The 21,510-nt window shown below is 39.1% G+C and overlaps 1 protein-coding gene across 1 annotated transcript; it reads right to left on the bottom strand.

Annotated features, from left to right (window-relative positions):
• Positions 1–232: 232 nt before the first annotated feature.
• On the bottom strand, positions 233–20,513 carry PI15 (peptidase inhibitor 15). The gene is made up of 5 exons (XM_066547217.1): positions 20,241–20,513; positions 4,862–4,980; positions 4,510–4,642; positions 4,229–4,344; positions 233–368 (listed from the first exon to the last, which is right to left on the bottom strand). The coding sequence occupies exons 1-5, from the start codon at positions 20,511–20,513 to the stop codon at positions 233–235; spliced, it is 777 nt and encodes a 258-aa protein (XP_066403314.1).
• Between the last annotated feature and the right edge of the window lie 997 nt (positions 20,514–21,510).

Below are 21,510 nucleotides of genomic sequence, written 5' to 3'. Positions count from 1 at the left end.
TTGTTCTCCTTTAAAAAAATGTTAATCTGAAAGGGATAATGTGAGTCTTAAATCCCAAAGTGTTAAAACCAAATTATACTGTACTTTGAAAGCTAATTATACAAAAGCATACAAAAAGAAAATATCAGAGTATTATTACAATATCTCTCTATATATAATATGTGCAAAATTCAATACACAAGGTTCTTCTTACTCATCTGTGGGTTTTCTTTAAAATAATGTTAACCTTAACTTATTTAAACCAGTATAAGTAGTTTGATGTTACTCCTGGGAAACAAAGATTGTCAATACAAGAACCTCCATAGCTTGGAGGACAAGCTGAACATGGAACTCCAACTTTATATGGTGCTTCTCCAATCCAATTCCCCCTGAAAATAAAAAATGAAATAGAATGCTTAATAAATTCAGAGTGGAAGAAAAAAAAAATCATCAACCATACATGTTTTGAGTGATTAAAGTTAATGTCTCCATTGATATCCCATAAATGCTCTGTTACTAAAAACATGATATTAGTTTATTGCTGTAGTCTACTGATAAACATTGATCTAGCAATTCCCAAGAAAGAGCAGGAAAATGACCATGTGAATCCAGGCTAGCAATATCCATTCCAACTCCTTTAGTCTCAGTGGTGAAGTCCCAGTCTTCTTGGTTTTGCTACATCAAAGTGATTTTTGGTTCTCTGATCCCATGACAGAGTATTTTTTACTGGGGATCTATAGTTATGAAAAATAGCAAAATAAGAAATGGTGCAAGGTTTTCCTTGAGCACGTTTTTCTCTGGCAGTTATCTTAAAAGCTTGTGCTTGGAAGATGGATGAACAAACTGAGTGAAATCTTACTCTTAGGTTGCACCAACCTAGATTCACATTGTGAAGCTCTGAGGCTGAATTCATGATTAGAGAACAAGGAAAATAAAAAACTATTAAAAGGAACTGGACTGGGGCATTTCCAGAGGTCTCACAGATGCAAATGAGAGGAGAAGTAGAGTGCTTAGTAAATAGAGGTGTGCAATAGACCCTAGGGATAAAGGGGTACAAAGTCTGGAGAGTGATCAGATGAAAAGAGGTAACTCTGAAACATCAAGGAACATCTGAAAAACACATCCAGGCTTAAAGGGGTTTATGTGAACCACAGACTTTTAGAGAATCATGTAACACTCATGATGTAGGCAGAAAGTTAAAATTAGATTTTTATTTAAATGTTATGTCTCACAGAGCAGAGAACTTTCCTTTAGTTTGCATGTGACGTGGAATAGCAGTGAGTAATGCAATTATTTATGAAACATTTTGTCATTCCCCACCTCCCAGCCAGTAACACTGGATCAAAAGCCTTAGTCTGGGTTGTGCCTTGGAAGAAAATAGGAATCTCAAATAATTTGCTCATTCCTACTTCTCTTCCAAATGAGTACAGCAGACTAAGTGCTCAGGAAATATATTTAGTCTGATAACAGATATGGAAATTCGGAGTTTGCTCAAAACTGCTTTCTGCTTCATTTTCTATGCAACACGTGGCAGATTTGGTGAGAATGCTGGATAATCTGGGGCCTTTCTAAACTGCAATCATCCTCCTTAACTTAAGGGGGTTTGCACTCATTTCAGAAGCATAAATATTTTTCCATTTTACAGCATGGCATCAGTGAAAATTACTGGAGTTCTAAATCCTAAATCTTTGCCAAATTCCAATCTTAGTAACTCAGATTGGGGCTGTAATATTCACTCCCTTCCTCTTTAGAGGAGTTTCTGGTGTGCTGGTTACTCAGAAGGACACAGACTTTATTGAGTAGCAAAGAGACTTCTGTGTCTGCCCAAGGACCCTAAGCCCAATGTCCTCAACTCAATTAAATCTAGAAATACAAGATTAATCCAGGGAAGATCACTCAATATAATTTTTGTGACCCTGCAAGAAGTAGATGTGAAAATCCTGATTCCACTTCCTATGACTGAAAGGTGTGCTCAATATCACACACAGAGAAAGAGGTTGCAACTTCAAGCTTTGGTTAGCTGTTTGAGAAGCTGTGGGATTTTTAGATTTAGAAAATATAAAATGTCATTAATTCATTGCTAGCTGATACACAAATACTAAATTAGTTTCCAAAAATGCCTAATGTATAAATCCATTTTATTCCAATATATGAAAATGAGGTAAGTATTCCAGAAAGCTTATAATTTTATTTTTTTTTTCAAATTAGGATACATTAAAAAATTGTCTTAGAATCTTTGATTTCATCTTGTCCATGTTGTGGAGCTATAAGTCAGATAGAGTCTTTCCTGCCTATTCTTTGTTCCCTCACATTCACTTCTTACCATCCTTTTCCAGTAGATATTAAAGACAAAAGGACAGAGAAATCTCCTTGATTTCCAAAGGTGGTTTTTTCCCCAAGTAAATTTTCTTACAAAATCCTCTCTTTTTCAGTTGCAAAACCTTTAAAAATTCTTTTTACTCATGTAACAGCTACAGTAATGACATATTCTTGCATATTCTTTACCACAAATGGACCTGTGCCACCAAGAATTTTTATGGAAAACATGCTCAGTTAATCATACTCAGGTTCCTATACAGAACTGTGTCTTTGCCCAGTACACAGTCAGAGCAAGCAGCCACTTACACTGTCTGTGCAGCTTTTGCAACAGTGGTGCAAACCAGACTGCCAATTGAAACTCTCCCAGAGCCACACTGTACTGACTCATTCTGCACCCAAAGGCAAGCTTGGGATGATGTTTAGAAAATGCTGGTAGAAAATTAATTTCTGCATTTCAACGTTACACCGACCTCTGCAAGTTATGGGATATATGGCCACCTATGGGTGTCTGTGAGTTGTATTTTAACAGACCCTTATATGGAAGGCACGATGACATAGATTTGCACACATGGTGCTTAGGCTGATGGACTTCATATGAAAGCAATGCTAGCATGGTCATAAGCAAAGGTATCCTGTGGGCAACAACATGCATCAAAGAATGAATTACAAAATGGTTTGGGTTGGAAGGAACCTTACAGACAAACGAGTTCCAAACCCATTGCCACAGGAAGGGAACCTCTCACTAGACCAGGGTGCACAGAACCCCGTCCTGTCTGGTGTTGAATGCTTCCATGGATGGGGAGTCCACAACCTCTCTGGGTAAACTGTTCCAGTGACTCACCACCCTCACAGCAAAGGACTTCTTCCTAATGTCTCATCCAAACCTACCCACCTTAAGCTAAGGCCATTCCCCCTATCACTACATGCCCTTGTGAAAAGTCCCTCTCCAGCTTTCTTGTAAGGCCCCTTTAGGTACCAATAGGTTGATACAAGGTCTCTCTGGAGCCTTCTCCTTTCCAGGCTGAACAGCCCCAACTCTCTCAGCCTGCCTTCATAAATGAGCTATTCTAGCCCTGATCAACTTGATGGCTCTCCTCTGGACCTGCTCAAACAGCTCCATGTATTTCTTGTGCTAACAAAGACAGAATTGGATGCAGCTTTTCAGATGGAGAGCAAAGTAGAGGAAAAGAATCACCTGCTGGGCACATCTCTCTTGATGCAGCCCAGGCTATGGTTGGGTTTCTGGGCTGCATGAATGCCCTGATAAGTCATATTGATAATATGATATTGACATTGATAAGTCATACTGAGCTTTTCATCTACAAACACCCACAAGTCCTCCTTAGAGCTGTTATCAATTCGTTCTCTAGCCAGCCTGTACCTGTGCTTGGATTAACCCAGTCTAGGTGTATTTGGCCTTACTGAATTTCATAAGGTTTGCAAAGGCCCACCTGTCAGTAAATCAAGAGCCTGATCTACGGTGGGATTGCTTACCTGAGGAAGTCTAGTCCACCATGCCTATCTATAAAAGAGTGAAGAAGTAAGGAATTCAAAGTAAAGTGAAGTCAGCACAAAGAAGGAAGAAAATAATAATAATAATAATAATAATAATAATAATAATAATAATAATAATAATAATAATAATAATAATAATAATAATAATAATAATAATAAATAATAATAACAACAGCAATAACAGAAAACCAGTTTTTTGTTTTGTTCCACACACATCAAGCTAATTCCTTTTCCTCCTTGTACACTGGAGTCATACATTTCCATATGTTCACATGGAAAGCTTGAACAAAAGAGCAGCCCACAGAAAAAGCGCAAAGAGAGGCCATGCTGCCGAAAAAGGAGTAAGCAGTCCTAAGAGAGGACCAAAATGTGCACAAAATATAAAAATTAACAAAAATAAAGGAGAGCAACTCACTTTGGGGCATAGTTGCATACCAAGTAAACAGCTCGCCGCCAAACTGATCCCCAGACGTTCATATTGTGGCATGTGTGGATTGCGCAGCCTATACGATTGGAAGTGGCCCAAACCATCTGAATAAATATTTATTATTGGTGAAGACCAAATTGAAAAGGAATATACATATACATATATTTATAGATACACACATACATTTATTTGAGAGAGAGGGGTATAAATACATCATAGGAAAGTTTAGCTTTGGACATGAGATTTTGAATAGAGGAAATTTATATAACCTGTGTGTAATGGGTGCACATGGGTCCATAACATCTCATCGGGCACCTAGGGTTGCAATCTTGAGGATAAGGGAAAGCATAATCTTTCACCTCATCATACCATGGTTTTACCAGCTGGAGAATAGATCGATACCTGGAAAGAAAAGAAAGAAAAACATGTCATTTTAGATTTTGCTTCACATCACCAGGGTCACAGTATTAAGCAATAATATTCTTGAGCCAAACGAACACTGGCAGATAGAGATGTATTCTACAGATATAGATGTAGAATACTGGATGACACTTGCATCTATCCAAGATCTGGATTGCTCAAATACTGACAAAATAATTGCTTTGTAGTGTAACTTCTTACCTTCCAGTTCTTACAGACAGGTTCTGGCCCAAAAATCTCAGAAGATAGGAAGGACCATGGTCCCAAATGCAAGTAGCAGCCCAAGCCTCAGCAGATTTGGCAAGAGTTTCATCCCAAACCTGACAAAATAAAGTAGACAAAATAAAGTATCCTTAACAGTAGAACAGAAAAAAGTATATAATGATCATAGTGCTAGAACAAAAGAAGCAAGTACCTTAACTCGCAAATATACTATCATGATACATCAGATCAGGAAATAAGAAGAGAACTGTGGAGCAGCATGTACAGAATCCAGTGGGATTTGCCTTATTGCTGGACAGAATTCCTGCCCGTATCATTAGAGGAAGCCAAGTATTCTGATCTCTCCCTTTTTTTCTGGAAAAGCCCTTCACCAAACAGGCATTCTCCTACCATTTTCCTTCTATGTTGATGAGATCCATGTGTGGAGAGGAGTGAAATGTTGGCTGGGACTCGATAGAAAGTGAAGGAGAGAACACAAGGAAGAACAATTCAGCATAGGTATTACATACCCCACAACCCCCCAACACATTTGAAACAGGACCTCAGAAGTATCTATAGCCAGAGCCAATGCATGTGGCAGCTCTTCATATTTGAGGTCACAAGGTCAAGAAAGGGATTCCACAAAGGCAAAGACTATGGACAGTTTCCAGGTACAGTATTGATTTCACTACTTTATTCTGCACAGGAACTGGCATTGCTCACTGCCTGATATAAAAAAGATAACAGCTCTGTAAGAACAGACAACTTGACTTCTTAAGTTCTCCAATGTTTGGAACATGACAAGTGAACTTAAACACTGTCTCCTTTATATGCTTTGCCTGCTCAATTACATGCTTGATTTGTAACTCTGCTGTTTTCTCCACAGCAAAACAGGTTTGTCTCAGAAATAATGGAGATACTGACAACAGAAACTACAGCACCACTGGAACTCCTGATAAAGATATCTCACTGTTACATTACAAGAGCACACAAATCTTAATATATCTTAGTGTTTAAAGGATACCCAAGTAGGCTGTAGATTCTGGAATTACATGTATATTTGGAATACCCTTCTTAGAGTGTTTAGGTGCAGGATAGTTGTAGTGAATTACAAGTAGAAAGGCAGAACAGAATGTGGTAAAATTGTTTATGTAGACCATCAGTGCTTTTTAAACACAAACACAAACTCACATATCTTGAATGGTTACAAAATAAAGAGTATGCTCTTAAGGCATGAAATAAGAGGCAAAGTCACAAATTAACTTAGCAAAAAGATAAAGTGGCCCACATCACAAATATTTTCTGTATTATGAGCTAATAATAATTTTTAAAACTGAATTCAGTTTTAATTTCACAAACCTGAAGAGTGAAAAGATGGGCCATTGACTAGGACAATAATTCATGCCCTGACTCTAATACTTTGTGAAATTTCTCTCAGTGAGAAGGACAAAATTTAGTAAATGTTATGAAATTGCTAGACCATTGAACCAAGCTTTTGCAAATATGAAGTGGATAAGGTACCTCCTCTATTAAAGATGAAGAAGCACAATGGAGACCAGTACATTCTCCTTAACAGAAATCATTTTTCCATTCAAGTGGACCCAACTTAGGGATGGTAAAATGGGTGGTGCATAAAGAAGAGAAGGCCTATTTTACACCTGCTCAGAAAAATTCTAGGACGAAGTGAAATCAAATTGCTAGGACAAAAGACAGAAGTCCTAAGAAGAAGCATGCTACACAGGAATACTCTTCAAGCCAGAGAACTGGCTTCAAGTCTTACTTTGTTAGACTTCAGCCCTGAAAAATTATGGGTGTTTCTTGGAGGAGTTGGAGATAAAAAAATGCAAAACCCAGGATATGCTCTAGGGCCCAAGGTGAAGAAAACTGTGCATAGACATTTCGTCTGCTTTGTATCTCTGCCATTAAGTTTACTAGCTGCATGTGGCCGGTGTATAAAAACCCCTTTATAACCCCTGTGGTACAGCAGTGGTCCCAAAAAGAGGGCTTAAAGAGTAGGTACAAACATAAAAGAGTGTCTGGGGAGTGTGCCTGAGAGGCTGGGGCCACAGCCAGTGTTTGGAGCCTGCCCAGGCCCAGGGGAGCAGAGGAGCTCACGGATCCAGCACATGGGTCCAAACACATCTGCCTGGTGTGCATCCATAAGGGGCTGCTCTGCCAGGACTGTGACACCCTATAAACACCCTCCTTTGCTGGGATTAATCACACTTCTGGCACGAGTGCTCCTGCCAGGAGGCTGAACATGAGGTTTGCGTGCTTGCTCCCAAGTGCCCTGTCTGCACTCCCACAGTAATCTAAACGTGTGCCGTGTTCACACAAAGAGCGCCAACATCCTGACTTCCACCCAGCACATTTTTGTGTACTGAACTGCCTCGCAAAATAGCATGTTAGGTGTTTGAAAAAAATGTGAAGAATTTTCTTCACTGGGTTTTCACTATTAACACTCTCTAAGCAAGGTACAGTTCCTGCCTTGGACAGCAAGGGCATTCCTAGTTCACTTTTTCTTCTCTTCAGCTTCATTTCTGGTTATCAGGAATCATCTGCAACACTGAATTGGTAAAGTTTTGAAGTGTTGTTTCTAACTCAGTTAAAATGTTGTGAGTTTGTCATGTATAGTGCACTCTGCTTTCCATTATGTATTCAGTCTTGATCCCACTCTGGACAGATAAAATTTTTGGCAAACATAAAAAAATAGACAAGGAGAAGGAAAATAACTACTGACTAAGGGATAAGGGGGAGGGGTGCATAAGTAGAATCTTTAAATTTCCTCCATTCCTTTATTAGCAGACTGGTGAAAAGCCTCTACAGAGTCCCCTACAGCAATGTAAATCACTTGTGTTTCATGGGAGGAGTTGATTGCCTCACCTTCCTTATTAACTTCATTTTTTCAGATGAAAAAGTGGTCTCAGTCCTTCTAGGAATAGCTCTAGATGATCACCAGTAGAAGAGAATACATAAGGGAGATCTTATAGAGTCTTTCAGCACCTGAAGTGAACCTACAAAAAGGTTCTGGAAAAGAGATTTATTGCACTGGGGTCAAGTGGTAGGACAAGAGAGTATGGCTTAAAGCTGAAGGGGCTAGGTTTAGATTGGATATTAGGAAGAAATTCTTTGGTGTGAGGCTGGTGAGGCAATGAAACAAGTTGCCCAGAGAAGTTGTGGATGCCCCATCCCTGGAAGTGTTCAAAGCTGGATGGAACTGTGAGCAAACTAGTCTAGCTCCTGCCTATGGCAGAAGGGTTGTAACTGGATGATCTTTAAGATTCTGTCCAACCCAAACCATTCTATGCTTCTATAAAAAGGCAAAGAATTAATAAAGGCTGAAAGTGAAAAATATTATCTCATTGTGAACCAAACTATTATAAGAGACTGAGATTAGTTCACCCTTTTAAAAAAAAGTCTGATCCTGAGTCCACAGTTGTACTAACTTTTATCAGAGTTCAGACCCCCTGTTTTGGGCATGTAAGAGAACAGAGCAAAGACATTTTGATTTTAAAGCCATGTGGTTTCATTATGTGTACATAGATAAATAGTATACCAAGAAATGCAAATATATCCTAGAAAGAGAAACTGAAGTAACTTGAAAGTGAGAGGGACAGTTTCTGTACAAGGAGAAATTAAAAAGCTCAAGCTAATTAGCAAAGAATTTAAAAGAAACTGAGTGGTAAACAAAACTACAAACTGAAATATGGGCAATGCAGTGTTCCTATTAAACACATCCAATAAAGCTGCCTGACATGAACACAAAATTGTAAAAAAGAAAAAGGAAAAATATTTCCATACTCAGTGGGTTAAGATCTAAGAAGGTGACTCATCCTGAAATGCTCATCATGCAAACTCCCAGTGCCAAAATATGATCATCCACTCCCTGGGGACAGCTAATCTTCATTTGCTAGGTTGCAAGTAGTGAGGAAGAAGTCACATTCTATCCAGTATAAAGATGCCCCCCAAACTCCAGATCACTGATTCAGTCCAGCATGGAAACCTTCCCACTTCTCAACCGGGTCTAACTGAGCCACAATAGAGTTAAAGCCTGTCACCACACTGCCACTAACAACTTGAAATGAACATCCTTTGGCCAATTTATTTTTCTTTCTTGAGCCGAAGATTATTTTCCTAGAAAGCTCTCTGACTGTGCTCTCTGTACTGCTCCCTGCAAAACAACACTTCCAAACAACATCTCAAGGAACAGGACACTGTTTCTACATGGGGAGTTTCAACATCTGAGACCACTTCATGAGGCAGGTCTGGAGTGTTCTCTGCACTCACACAGCATGTGATTGCTAAGAGTTAAGAGTAAAATCTTAGCACTAATAAAATCAGCAGGAATTTTGCCAGTGAGCCAGAATTTCATCCGAGATTTTGCTTGTTTCCCTCTGTAAACAAATAGTAAAATATTTAATCCCCACAATGTGTAATAAGCAATAGAGTGTAAAATAAAGTCTCTTTCATATTGAATGAAATTTCTTGAAACCCAAAAAGTGGGCTTCCTTCACCAAGGAAAGCCTTTTAATATTGTGGGTCACAGTTGCTTTTTTATAGCTGTTTCTATAGCTGTATCTCAGCTGTTAGATAATTTCCATGTAAAAAGGGTGAAGTTGTCCTTTTGTGCTTGGTTGGAAATGGAGGTCTCGGTCCTGGAACAACTATGTTCTTATGTATTAAAACAATGGTGAAGCTGAATAAACATTCTGATGATGAAAAAGAAACAAAACAACTACAATATTCCAATGATCTGTCCACAACATTTGTTGAAAAATAATTGGCTGTTCCCTTTCTACTTTGATACCTATGTTTTAATTTAAGGAATTGTGTACATAACAATTTTTAACTATAACCTGTACTTAGAAACATGTTTCTGCTCATTTTCATTGCAGGCAGAATTGTAATCCTCAATCATTTAAATGGAGCAACTTTTTCTTGACATTCTGCTCAAGAAATGTCTTAGGAGACAAACCCAATCACTCAAATGACAATGACCTCTCCTCATCTCTACAAGTAGTCTGAAATTATTATTAATGGCAACAGATAGCAAAAATTTTGATCTAAATGCAAAGGGAACAGAATACACAGCCATACACTGTATTTATTATGTTCCCATTCTGTGTGGTTATCTGTGGGTAGACTGGATGTTTATGGAACCACTTAAATTTACAGCCCTCATTGTCACAAAGAAAATATGGAAAAAATCTGGTAAGTAGCTGTGCTCCTTCCCTCAAAGTGGACAGATTGTGAGATAGAAGATGTGGGCTAATTGTGGAGTCCATAAAGATATGTTTTTACCTGGTAGCCTAAGGACTGTGCTAATGATCATTGTAAAACAACCAATCCAAACCTATGTTTTAATTCTTCTTTCGCCATTATGATCTTTAATCTTTCCCAGCGCATTTTTTTTGCCAGTAACTGGAAGCCCTCCTAACTTGCAAAAGAGCACAAGAGAACCTCAGCAGAGCATTGTTCTGGCTACTAAATACCAGCAGCAGCACTCAGTGCCTCATTGTTTGTGTTTGGTCTGTTTGTTGTGGGTTTTTTTTAAATGACATATCAGCTAAGATAATACTATGCATATTTCCCAATGGTAAAACAAGTACTTTAAGCAAAACATACACATCCTGGCCACTCATTACCCTCCTGGGAGTTCCCTGAGTCAGGGCTGCTGCCCATAGTGCCAGGACAGCTGTGGTGCAACCAGACCCTCAGCTGGCTGCCATCAACTGTACAGCTGAAGTGACAAACACTGGGTAGAGATGTGAACACAGATCCAGAGCAAACAGGTGAAGTTCACTGTTTTAACCACTCCCTTCTGCAACAGCTTCTTTACACAAGTCCAGCTACATGAAGAGATAGCAAATGAAATACTGGGATATGCAATTTGAAGGGGGCTGCATGGCAACACTGCTACATTTTGAAGCAATAAAAAGTGACAAATTTTTTCCCAGTCTTGGCATATTGCTTTTCATTTATATATGTTTACTGTGGGTTCATATTAGTGATATTCAGATTGTTATTTCACACAAACAGATCTACAGCAACTCAGGCATCTCAGAAAGATGGCCAGTACGACCTTCTTTTAGCAATAATCAGTTAAAAAATAGCCTTTCCACCTCAAACATATTGTTTTACTCTCCAGTAGCCCCCTGCTTCTCTTTGTTTGCCTAGCTGAAGATCAAAAGCTCTTACTTCCAGAATGGCAGCAATTGAGAAAGAAGAAAACCTTGACTCAAGCAATTTCTTCTTGTGATAAAAAACACTGTGAAGCCAAGGGATGAAATCCAACATGTCCAGTCCATCTGTGCAGCTGCATTCCACAGCTGCTTGTGCAAGTCCCAGAGTGGATTAGCAGATGTAGGCTGCTACCCTCCAGCACACAGGTCCTGTCCTCACGGGTCACTCAGCCTTGCACCGCTCGCACTCACGCGTGCGGCACCCGTCTTAAATCCCACAGCAGCGCGCAGGGCACACAGGAGCCCTTTGCTCCCCTTCCCTTTCATATGGTCAGACATGCAGCATTTTCAAGTTTAGAAACTTTCTGTAGGACCTCCCACCACGTCCACTACCCCAAATCTGGCAGAAAGCTTAATAAAACAACCCAACAGCCCTTCTGCCTGCATGCTTTCACAGCAGAATGACTGACAGAGTCTCATCTTCTTGCTCCCACTTTTTTCAATACGTACTGTGTGATGAAAACATATGAGCTCATTGGAACTTACACAGAGATGTGGCAAAACTTATATATTTATTTAGGCTCTGAGATCATTTGGACTTTAGGCTGTGTCTCTCTAAGAATGTTTTTGGTTTTTTTATCTCAACAGCCACCTGTTAGAAACTTTTGTATGTATATTGTAATTGGTGCCTACCACACATGCAGGTACTTTCTCACGTGCATTAAGTAATAATTAAAAAGTTTACACAGAAAATTTCCAGTCTACCCTCTAGAGAAAAAATATCTGGATGGGAATCACAGCAACGTATGTCATTCTTCTGCAAATAAATGGAGGGTTAATACAACAAGCTGCTTGTCCAACAATCCACTGCAACTCAAAGTAAAACTGTGCAATGCTTTATAGTAAATTTACTCTCATATATGCAAACCTCCAAACATCTGAGTCACACTTCTGAAGGGCTCAATAGTAGAAGGTCTGGCTCAATCCAGGCATCACCAGACATATTCCCAAGAAACCTCACTGCCAGAAATACTTTTCTTATGAAAATTCAAGCCTGTGTTTTACATAGAAGCTTATATTCCTGAGTGTCTACATGGTGCAAACACAAAGGGCTATAATTTGTAGATTTACTGCTGTTACTAGTCAATTTTTTTTCTTCTAAATGTTGTTTGAACTTCCTTTCATGTTGGGCATCAGGTTTTCAGACAATAAGAAATAAAGAAAATTGGTATGCTGTCAGATTTAATAACAATAAGCTTCTCTGATATGCTATTATTTGTTTAGCTTTTGGAAAAGTTAAATATCACAGCTATATATCTTAAAATATTCAGTGCTTTTCTAACCTACTGCAAGGACTATTTTAATTGGCAACAGCTTATCTTAGAAGTGGTAACAAAAAGGACCAAACTCAAGCTCCGTGTCACCCTGACAACTGGTCAGAAGTCTGAAAAGGAGCGTGTCTGACCTCTATCATTTTAAATATGATCAGAACAAATTGTATTTTCTTAGAAACACAAGATGTGAATGAAAATTTATTTATTTTGTGATGTTTCATTTCTCTTACATACAGGAAAAAAATATACATTCTGCTTTTCTTTGTTATTAACCACTGAAGCTTTCCATCAAAAGGAAAAATGTTCTTAATTTCTTTAAAAGTTCACAAAGAAAATATTTACTATTTTCTAAGTAGCTCTAGCTGAAAGGTATGACAGCATGACTTAAAAGAAAACACATAGAAGCTTCCTCTTTTGCAGAACAAAGAATAAGAACAATAGTTCTTTATTCTCAGAAAAGGAAAGCTCAATTTAAGATTCTTTCTATTGATACAGATAAACAGATATCACTGACAGATAGATAGATAGATGCACAAAGCCAGTTAAATCTCAGTTTCATTTAAATAGACCTCAAACCCCATCCCAGGGAACTTGCAGATGCATTCATACATGGAGGAGCCTGAGCTGAAGGTTCTGTGCACAAAAAGCAAGCAAGGGGCTATCCTGGGGCTTCCATCTGTTGCTGCCTCTAGGATACACATTTTCACAGACCTGTGATAGACTATTTATCTTTTCAGGTAGAGAAAGAGGACAAAAACGTTGAGAGGTTTGAGGTTACTATCATCTCCATTCATGTATGAAACAAAGTATTGTGTACTTTGGATCAAGATTCTTGTGAAAAATGCCCTGTCTCTGTTTTTAGCCAAGAAGTTCAAGAGGTGCTACATTTAATAATAAAGGAATGTCGAATTCCAAGGCCCCTGGGCAGGCTGCTTTTCTATCTGAGACTTTATTAAGTTGTTTTTTGTTTGTTTAAACTCCTAGAAGGCTTTCTGCTAATACTAAATTTAAATAATGTAAATATTCTTTTCTAAAACACCATCAAGATGGATGTTTTAAAATTGTTATCCATAAAAATTGGAACAGAGCTCTAGTACCAAAGCAAGTTTAACACAGCCACTCTTTTCCACAAAATTTTATCAACAACAGCATTTTTGGGAAGTTCTTCAGATTTTTCAAGAAGTGCTTTCTAGGAAGGGTCTTTTCCATTCAACTCTTGAAAAGGTCTTTTATCATTCACTCTGAACATAACAGATGGCTTTTGTACTTCTTATCAGTAACATCCACTTGGATTTGACCCTAGATGAACACCAGTTACTGAGACTGAACAGGCTTTTCTAGTTTTCTGTCAATGAAACTGCAGAAAAAATGGGCAACACCCAGTGATAGCCAAGCAGTTCAGTGCTGCATTACTGACAGTGGTGCTCTAGGAAATACGTAAGCGCCTGAACTCACCTGTGAGGCAAAAGAGAGCTAGGTAAGTCTATTATGCCAAAATCAGCAAAAAGTAAGCTCCATTTACTCCTGCTTTCTCTCTGTCAGCTGCCATGTTGTGCCTCCACTGCAGAAAAAGGCTGAGTTGCTGTTGCTGTGAAACAACTGCTTCCTTTCCAGGCTGTGATGCAGACAGACACCATTAACTGTAACCATGTGAACCACATCAGTTCCCTCCATATTATTTTAATTATCTGAGAGGATCACTATTCCAGAATTCATTTGCCCATGATCTCCAGATATTCCTGGTGCTGGGTTATGGCACTAGGGAGCAGGGACATTAATTGGCTAAACAGAAAATTGAGTGGTGGGAGGCAGAAACTGGAACCAGTGAACACATTCCACCATTGTACCCCTTTCTCATTTGTTCTTACCTCACTTGTGAATTCCCAGCAAGGAGCAAGCTAAAAGCCATGGCAGACTGGGACAGGAGCCCCACACTGGAGAACCTCCAAGCATCTTGAGCTCTCATCTGCCTGAAGACTGAGGGGGACTACACTTGCATTTATTTTGTGCTCTAGCATGATGAAAAGCATATCAAGAACCTTGCAACCTGACTTGTCATCTGGTTACTTTATTTCAAACTTCACTATGTATACAGGATTTAAGAGAACAGGGCTACTGAATGGAAAAGTATGCTGCCAGTAACGTCTACAGTAAATTCTTCATTGCATTATGGCAGTTAGACATGCACAGTTAAAATGATGGGCCTAATCTTCTTTGACATCCAAGGGTCTTGTTCACTAATTTAACTAAGGAACTGTAAATGGAGTGCAACTGTAATTTGATCCAATATGCAGAAGTATTTTATTGACATGCACATGCAAATTGAGGAAAATAATTGCATCTTAATGCCAAGAAAACTGTCAGTAAATATGTAAAGGGTAATTTTTTGAAATGAACAAGGACAGAAATTCTATTGGCAGTTTAAAAATGCATAGAGAGATTAATTATCTGAGCTTTAGAGGGAAATATTTAAGTTAGACATTTGGAAATAATTTCTATTCTTAAGGTAAAATATTTGCCAAGAGATGTGACTGAGACAGCATCACTATATGTGTTCAAGAGTAGACAAGATGAAAACCATATGTATGTAATGCAGAAGGAAGTCCTGCAACAGGCCAGGGATAAAGTACATGGATTAAGAGACTCCGTCCAACTCATTAGACATAAATCTTGAAGGAACTAGCCCTGCAATCCTTACTCACAGACATGTATGATTTCAGTGGGACCATGTAAATAAGCCAGGGCAAATGACTCAAGAACAAAATGTCCTTAAAGATTTAGAATGGTCTGTAAGAAACCACAATGAAAACAAAAAAAAAATAAAAAAATAGGTAAACAGGTTGAGAAGTTTATTTATGAGAAATGCTATTGAATTGGAGAGAAAACCTAACTCACTCTTTCCATGTCCATACAAAAGGCTTTCGGTATTAAGCAGAACTTGGGAAAACTTGAAGTAGGTTTGTTGGGGTTTTTCTGACTTTGTCTTACCTATCACTTACTGCATATTCACAGAATATTTTCAAGATCACCTTGACAGCAAAAGAATTTTATCAAGACTTTCAAACTTAGAAGTGAAATAATAAGGAAGTTATTTGCATTTGTGAGCACTAACTGGGTTATACCTTTCTTCTCTGACCTGACTTTGGAGTTACCTGCAAATTTTCTGGGACAGGAAGTATCCAAATACATTACCTCGGCAAAGAGAGTCATTCCTGGGCCACACAGAGCGTACATATTTCCAGCAGGACACACGTGGACTCCTTCACAGGACTACAGGAGCTTCTTTTTGAACACAACTACTTTTCTTCTACAACAATAGGTCGTTTCCTTTGTTTAGTCTATTATGGTCTTTTATGTGGATTTACTAGAAATTAATATGCTGAAATTCTCTGTTCTCTTCCAGTTCCTGAGCCATCAGCTCATGAGAAACACAAAATAACTCCTGAGTAGCTAAACTAACTCATTTCAGGCTAGTCTGGAAATCTTTTACTACTTTGAGTTCTACAAAGTGAGTCAAAGTGACAAAATTTAACCAGGGGCAGACTTTTCCAAATATAAAAGTGCAGTTACTGAACAAAAAAGAACTGAAACTCTGTCTGAACATCTTTGGTACATAAGAAAGCTCGAGTTTTTCTAGAGCACTTCTTGCACTTAAAATCTTCAGCCAGCATTCCACAAACATATTTTTGAGTATGCAATCCTGCCCCCTCTATTATAATTCAGACATGCTACTGCCAGCCCACTAATGACTATGTTGACCCATACTGGGCTCAGGACTCATTCTTGCAGAGCCAGCAATGAAACTACTCATGACTGGACTTTGCTATGGCTCTTCAACAACTTATTCAGATCACCTTAAAGAATTCTTAAATCAAACAGATTTTACCATTTTGCATGGGAATGCCATGGAGGATGGTGCTCAGTGCTCATCAAGGCCCACTTATATAAGTTACTGCTTCTGCATGCAAAGCTTTAAAGAGCATGTCTGTACATAAGCACCTGCTTGAACAGCTTTTGCACAAACACAGTGATGTGGGATACAACAAAGACCATACAGACTTTCAAGAAACTGGTCTCAAGTGGGAATGACTGTAGGTAAAAATAACTTCTGATCCTCATAGGAACAGATATTTCATGAATGAATGTTTTGGAAGCCTAAAGGTAGTGCCAATGCACATTAAAAGACTTTTTATGAGACTCAAATTTCAGTTTGCAATATCTTGAAAATATTTACTGGCCTACCAAGTAGCTGAGATGTTCCAGAAAGGTAACACTGGTCTCTATAATACAGAATTAGCATTCAGAAAAAGGGATTTCTTCATTCACATGCTTCCAGTGGAACTACAGATGTTCATACTTTTCACACTAGACAGCTGCTGGCAACTCTACACCTCACTTTTTCTGAATCATGAATTTTATGGAATCTTTCTGCTTTCTCCACAAAAAATATGTAAAGACAAGATGATTTTCACCCTTTGTCAGGCCAGATGTATGGTGTCATCTTTCTTTCTGCAGGTATGCCCTCAGCTTTTAAAGCACAAGCAAAGACTTTCTCAGGATGAGGAAGAAAAAGGTCCAAATTTAAAAAAAGACTCACTAATTCTGAATTACAGTCCTGGAAGTTCTTGCTTTCTTTCATTTTCTTTTACATATACGCTGACTAGATTTGTACCTGTAGAAAAACTTCTAGTTGAAGGCATCAGTACCTCCACAACCAGAACCAAAAGGAAGGCTACTTTAAAATCTAACACATTGGGTGCCAATGTCCCAACAGAAAGACTTACCAAAGTGTAACTGGTACAAGACACACCAGTTTCTTTCCCTGGGGACTGATACAATGCCTCCCACCATGTTTGACTCCCCAGCTGTCTGCTTTCATGGGGGGCTGCATGCAACAACACTCAGACCCACGTCTTCCAAAGAGAACTAGAACACTTCCCAGCACTGCTTATCTGAACTTCCCCTGCCTAACACATGTGCATTTAAAGCTGTTCTTCAAGACCTCTTATCCAAAGTCCTACAGTACATAGACCTTCAAGACAGTAAGGGCAGAGAAAAATAACACCCAAGGGGTCTGAAGTACCTGTAACCGCACTGAACATGTGAAAAACAGACACTGTCAGGGAGAGAACAGAATGTGTCAAATAGAAAAGCCCCAAAAAAGGTTGGGTGTGGAGAACTGGAATCAGAAGAACCAAACCATGCAACCAAACCCTGAAGGGGTTTTATTTCCACCAGGGAGGTGGAAATAAAAGCAAATGGAACTGCACAGAAGTGAGAATGTGATACAGTAATTAATGAGAAGAACCGCTCCTAAAAGAATTAGGAAAAAACAACAAAACACAATTTACTATGACAGTGAACATAGACAAGATGAAAAAATATATTTTTCTAGTGCTTCAAAACTGCTTAGTTTTTCTGTGTTTCAACACACTTAAAAAGATTTCCACAATCTACTGCATCTGTAAGCAATTCCAGCTCTCTAACACGTGACATCCGTTTTAGTCATTGTTAGGGAAAATGGGATAGGCCATTTTCTTCACTACTCCAGAACTTTTCCATAATATTCAGGAAAGGAACACACACTCTGTAAGGTTCTTTCAAGCACAAATGCACGTTGTCTGTTGTTAATGATAATGTGTTTGTTGTCTTATTTATGAAAATAAGTATTGAGAAACATAACATGTTTTTTTATATAGCAGCAGCAACTTCATATCCCTGTAAGACACAACAGCTGCTGCACACCACACACTGAAATTATTCAGAGACCAAAGAATGGACAAATCAAACTCAGTTACTGATAATGGTGTTTCCAGTCTCAGTATGGCTTACAGCACCCTGTCATCTCCCAGGCCTCCCTACCAAAATCCTTCTGCAGTCAGAGAGGTAAGAAGTTCCACAGATGGTGCCATGACCACAATGCAGATGGCAGAGCACACCATGTGTGATGCTGCCCACTGAGCATTTTTTGCTCTGTATGGGACGCACACAGAACTTTGACAATTTTCAAAGAGAATTGGTGGCAGAGGGGTGGCTGCCATTTGGGGATTCAAGCTCAAGTTGCACTCTGGTTCATTACCTACATAGCTTGAGGTGCTGATCTGAATTCTCCAGCATGAAGTCACAAAGTACTTTCAGACTGGAAAACCAAATGTAAAAGAAAGCCTTCAGTCCTTGCACTTGAGGCTACTGTTGGGGCTGATGCTGCCAGGAACACAGGTACATCCTATGGCTGGTTGCTACTGGCAAAAGCAATAGTAAGAAAGGCAAGGAAAAGAACAGGAAAAGAACAGCTGTAAAGAGCATGACTTCAATCTTGATTTTGTATCTATGTTGCAGCAAAGCTGCAGCAGAATACCCACCAATATAGATAAAATCTTGGCATTTTATGTATATGAGTTCAATAAAATCCGGGAAGCTTGCTTTCTATTTACAAAGGTTCCTTACTGAACAGGCTAAGAACACTGGCACTTACAAAACCCTTGGGAATAGGACAGGGTGCTGGCTTCACTTAAGCAAACTGCAGGAGCACAATTCTAAAACACACAAGCCAAAGAAGGGTATGGTAGGCTGCCATTCCCTCAGACATTACAACAAAGTTTATTTACACAGAATCAAAGGAAACATCAGTGGAGAGCACTGCAATGAAAGTGATGACTGAGCTTGACTTCTGATCACTCACTGGCTTTTCTGTCTCTGACCTTTCCACTTAATCAGACTTCAAACTCAGCCTATGGTCTTCATCCTGCAATATTCTGAGAGCACTCAGCATTCTGAGATGCTTCTGGGATATGCTAAACAGATTATATGATGAAATAAATCCAGATTTAGGTAACATCTGTGATAGAAACATGTCCAAATTGTTAGTCATTAGCTGCTACAAAGGAGGAGCTGTTATTACTGATATCCCCTTTTTATGTCAAGCTGATGGTGTCCTATTTCTCAAACCTATTAACTGTCTGCTGTCATATGAGAAACTGTGTCTTTAAGCATTTATTATGGTGCTGACACAACTTGTCTGTACTTTCAAAACACTGTGAATACCTCAATTACAATGTAAAAAAAAAATCGTTGGACAACCTATGTTTAATATTAGAGGCCCACATTATGCATGTATGCAAAGTTGGAACACGAAGTAGCAAATACTGCTTCAGCCAGTAGGGCTAAAGCAGTGTGAGATCACAGAGAATGTGTAACTTCTACCATACCTGCAGGAACAGAAATTTCCTATAAGTATTTTCCAATAAGGAGAAAATGTGCCTGCCACATACTTTTTTTGAGCACATTGAAATCCTACATACTAGAAAAACCTTAAAAAGCAGCATTGCATTTGATGGAAAGATAAAGGTATTAGGTGAACACAGAAAACATGCAGTAAGAAAAACACATGAAGAGGAGACAGATGAATTACTTTGCAAACAGTCTTACATATTGCTTCCATACATAATATGTGTGAAATAAGAAAGGTTCATTGTGTGTCTTTTTGCCCACATCAGGGCAATGACTTTCAGTGTACTCCACAAAAACTATGGGGCTAATGATCAGCACTTTAAACACTTTCGGTTGCATGTGATCACACACTATTTTCAGGCCACCAAGCAGTTAACTCACCACTTCACTTATTTCATTGGGACTACACATGGAAATGAAAATTGAACAGGGCAAGTAAGAGGTTCAGAGTTCAGTATTCAGCTTTTGCTTGCTGAAGTTAATGCAGTTGAAAAACATAAGGACAGAACATTTTAGTAAGCAATAATAGATTTTAAAAAATTTATTTAGTTAACTAAACCATTACAATTTGTTTAAGAAAATCAGATCACTGATTTACAGTTTGTTTTACTCCAAAATAAACAGTTCACTTACCATGTATTCCATGTTGGAAGCAGGTGGGAAGACTTTGCCTCTGACTTGATTATGATAATCAAGAATGGCAATCATGTCATTCTGTGAAATGTAGCGCTTCCGCCTGGCTTTGGGAATTTTTGCAGAGTCCAGATGAGCTGCCAAAGCTGTCTTGATGTCAGTGAAATTATTGTCTGACAGGAATAGGTCAGTGGAGTTGGGTAACACTAATGCACTTGTTTCACAGAGAATGGAAAATAAGAGAGAACAACTGATTGCAGCAATTACTGTCATTTTGGGGCCAAAGGAGACAGATTGGCCACAGAGATACTCTGCTTTAAGTCACGGCAGCAGAAAGCAAATCTGTAGAAGAGAAGATACCAAAGATGTGATTCTGTACATCTGTGTAGCAAGACAGTGAACAAGCAGGCTGTGACCAGAAAAATCATTCTGTCAGCTCAATCATAAAAACAAACCAGGCAGAACACGTGTTGGTGATCAATTTTCAATAACTGTATTAAGTGATGATGGTCTTACTACAACACACCAGATGAAGTATCCTTCTGAAGTACATGGTCAGAGCTGGTAGTATTGCTGAAATAGTGACAGTGCTATCACACCCAATCAGTCCATAAACCACACTACAGATCTTAAATAGGGAGACTGCAAGAAACCTCACATCATGTTTTCTACTAAAAATTAAAAATACATCCTAGGCTATGCCTACCCCATAGGCATGGAGTGTTTTGACACAATGTGGCAGAGATAAACCAGTAGGCAAAACAAAACATATACAACATGAAAGCAGGACATCTTAGAAATTGCATTCAAATCTTAAGTTCACCAAGTGTAACGAGCATTGATAAAACTGCATGCAAAGCAAACTTATGGAACTGAATGGCTTACCTCTGGATAATACCAAGAAAAAAAGAACAGAGTCTATTGTTCTCCCAGTATATATAGCACTCTCTCCTATGTGATGATATGAACCTTTGTGAAGAAGTGTCTCTTATTACAACCCCCCAGAGAACAAAACCGTGCTGGTTGTGAAGCCTCTGGCCAGAGGAGCTGCTGACAGCCTTTATATGTTTCAGCCTGCGCGAGCCAGCGCGGGCAGTGTCGCGGCGGGTCCCGCTCAGCCGGGGCGGGCGGGAGGGGCTGTGCGAGCACACGGCAGCCATTGGGTGGCACCCGGAGGGTGGGTGCTGGGGGGACTCGGTCACACCCCCGCCTGATGCGGCACAAAGGGGAGGCTGCAAGACTCTCTCTCTCTACTCGGCGTTTCCTACCT

The sequence above is a fragment of the Molothrus aeneus genome, chromosome 1, assembly GCF_037042795.1.
Source record: "Molothrus aeneus isolate 106 chromosome 1, BPBGC_Maene_1.0, whole genome shotgun sequence".
Taxonomy (NCBI): domain Eukaryota; kingdom Metazoa; phylum Chordata; class Aves; order Passeriformes; family Icteridae; genus Molothrus; species Molothrus aeneus.
This window is presented reverse-complemented; position numbering and strand designations above follow the sequence as displayed.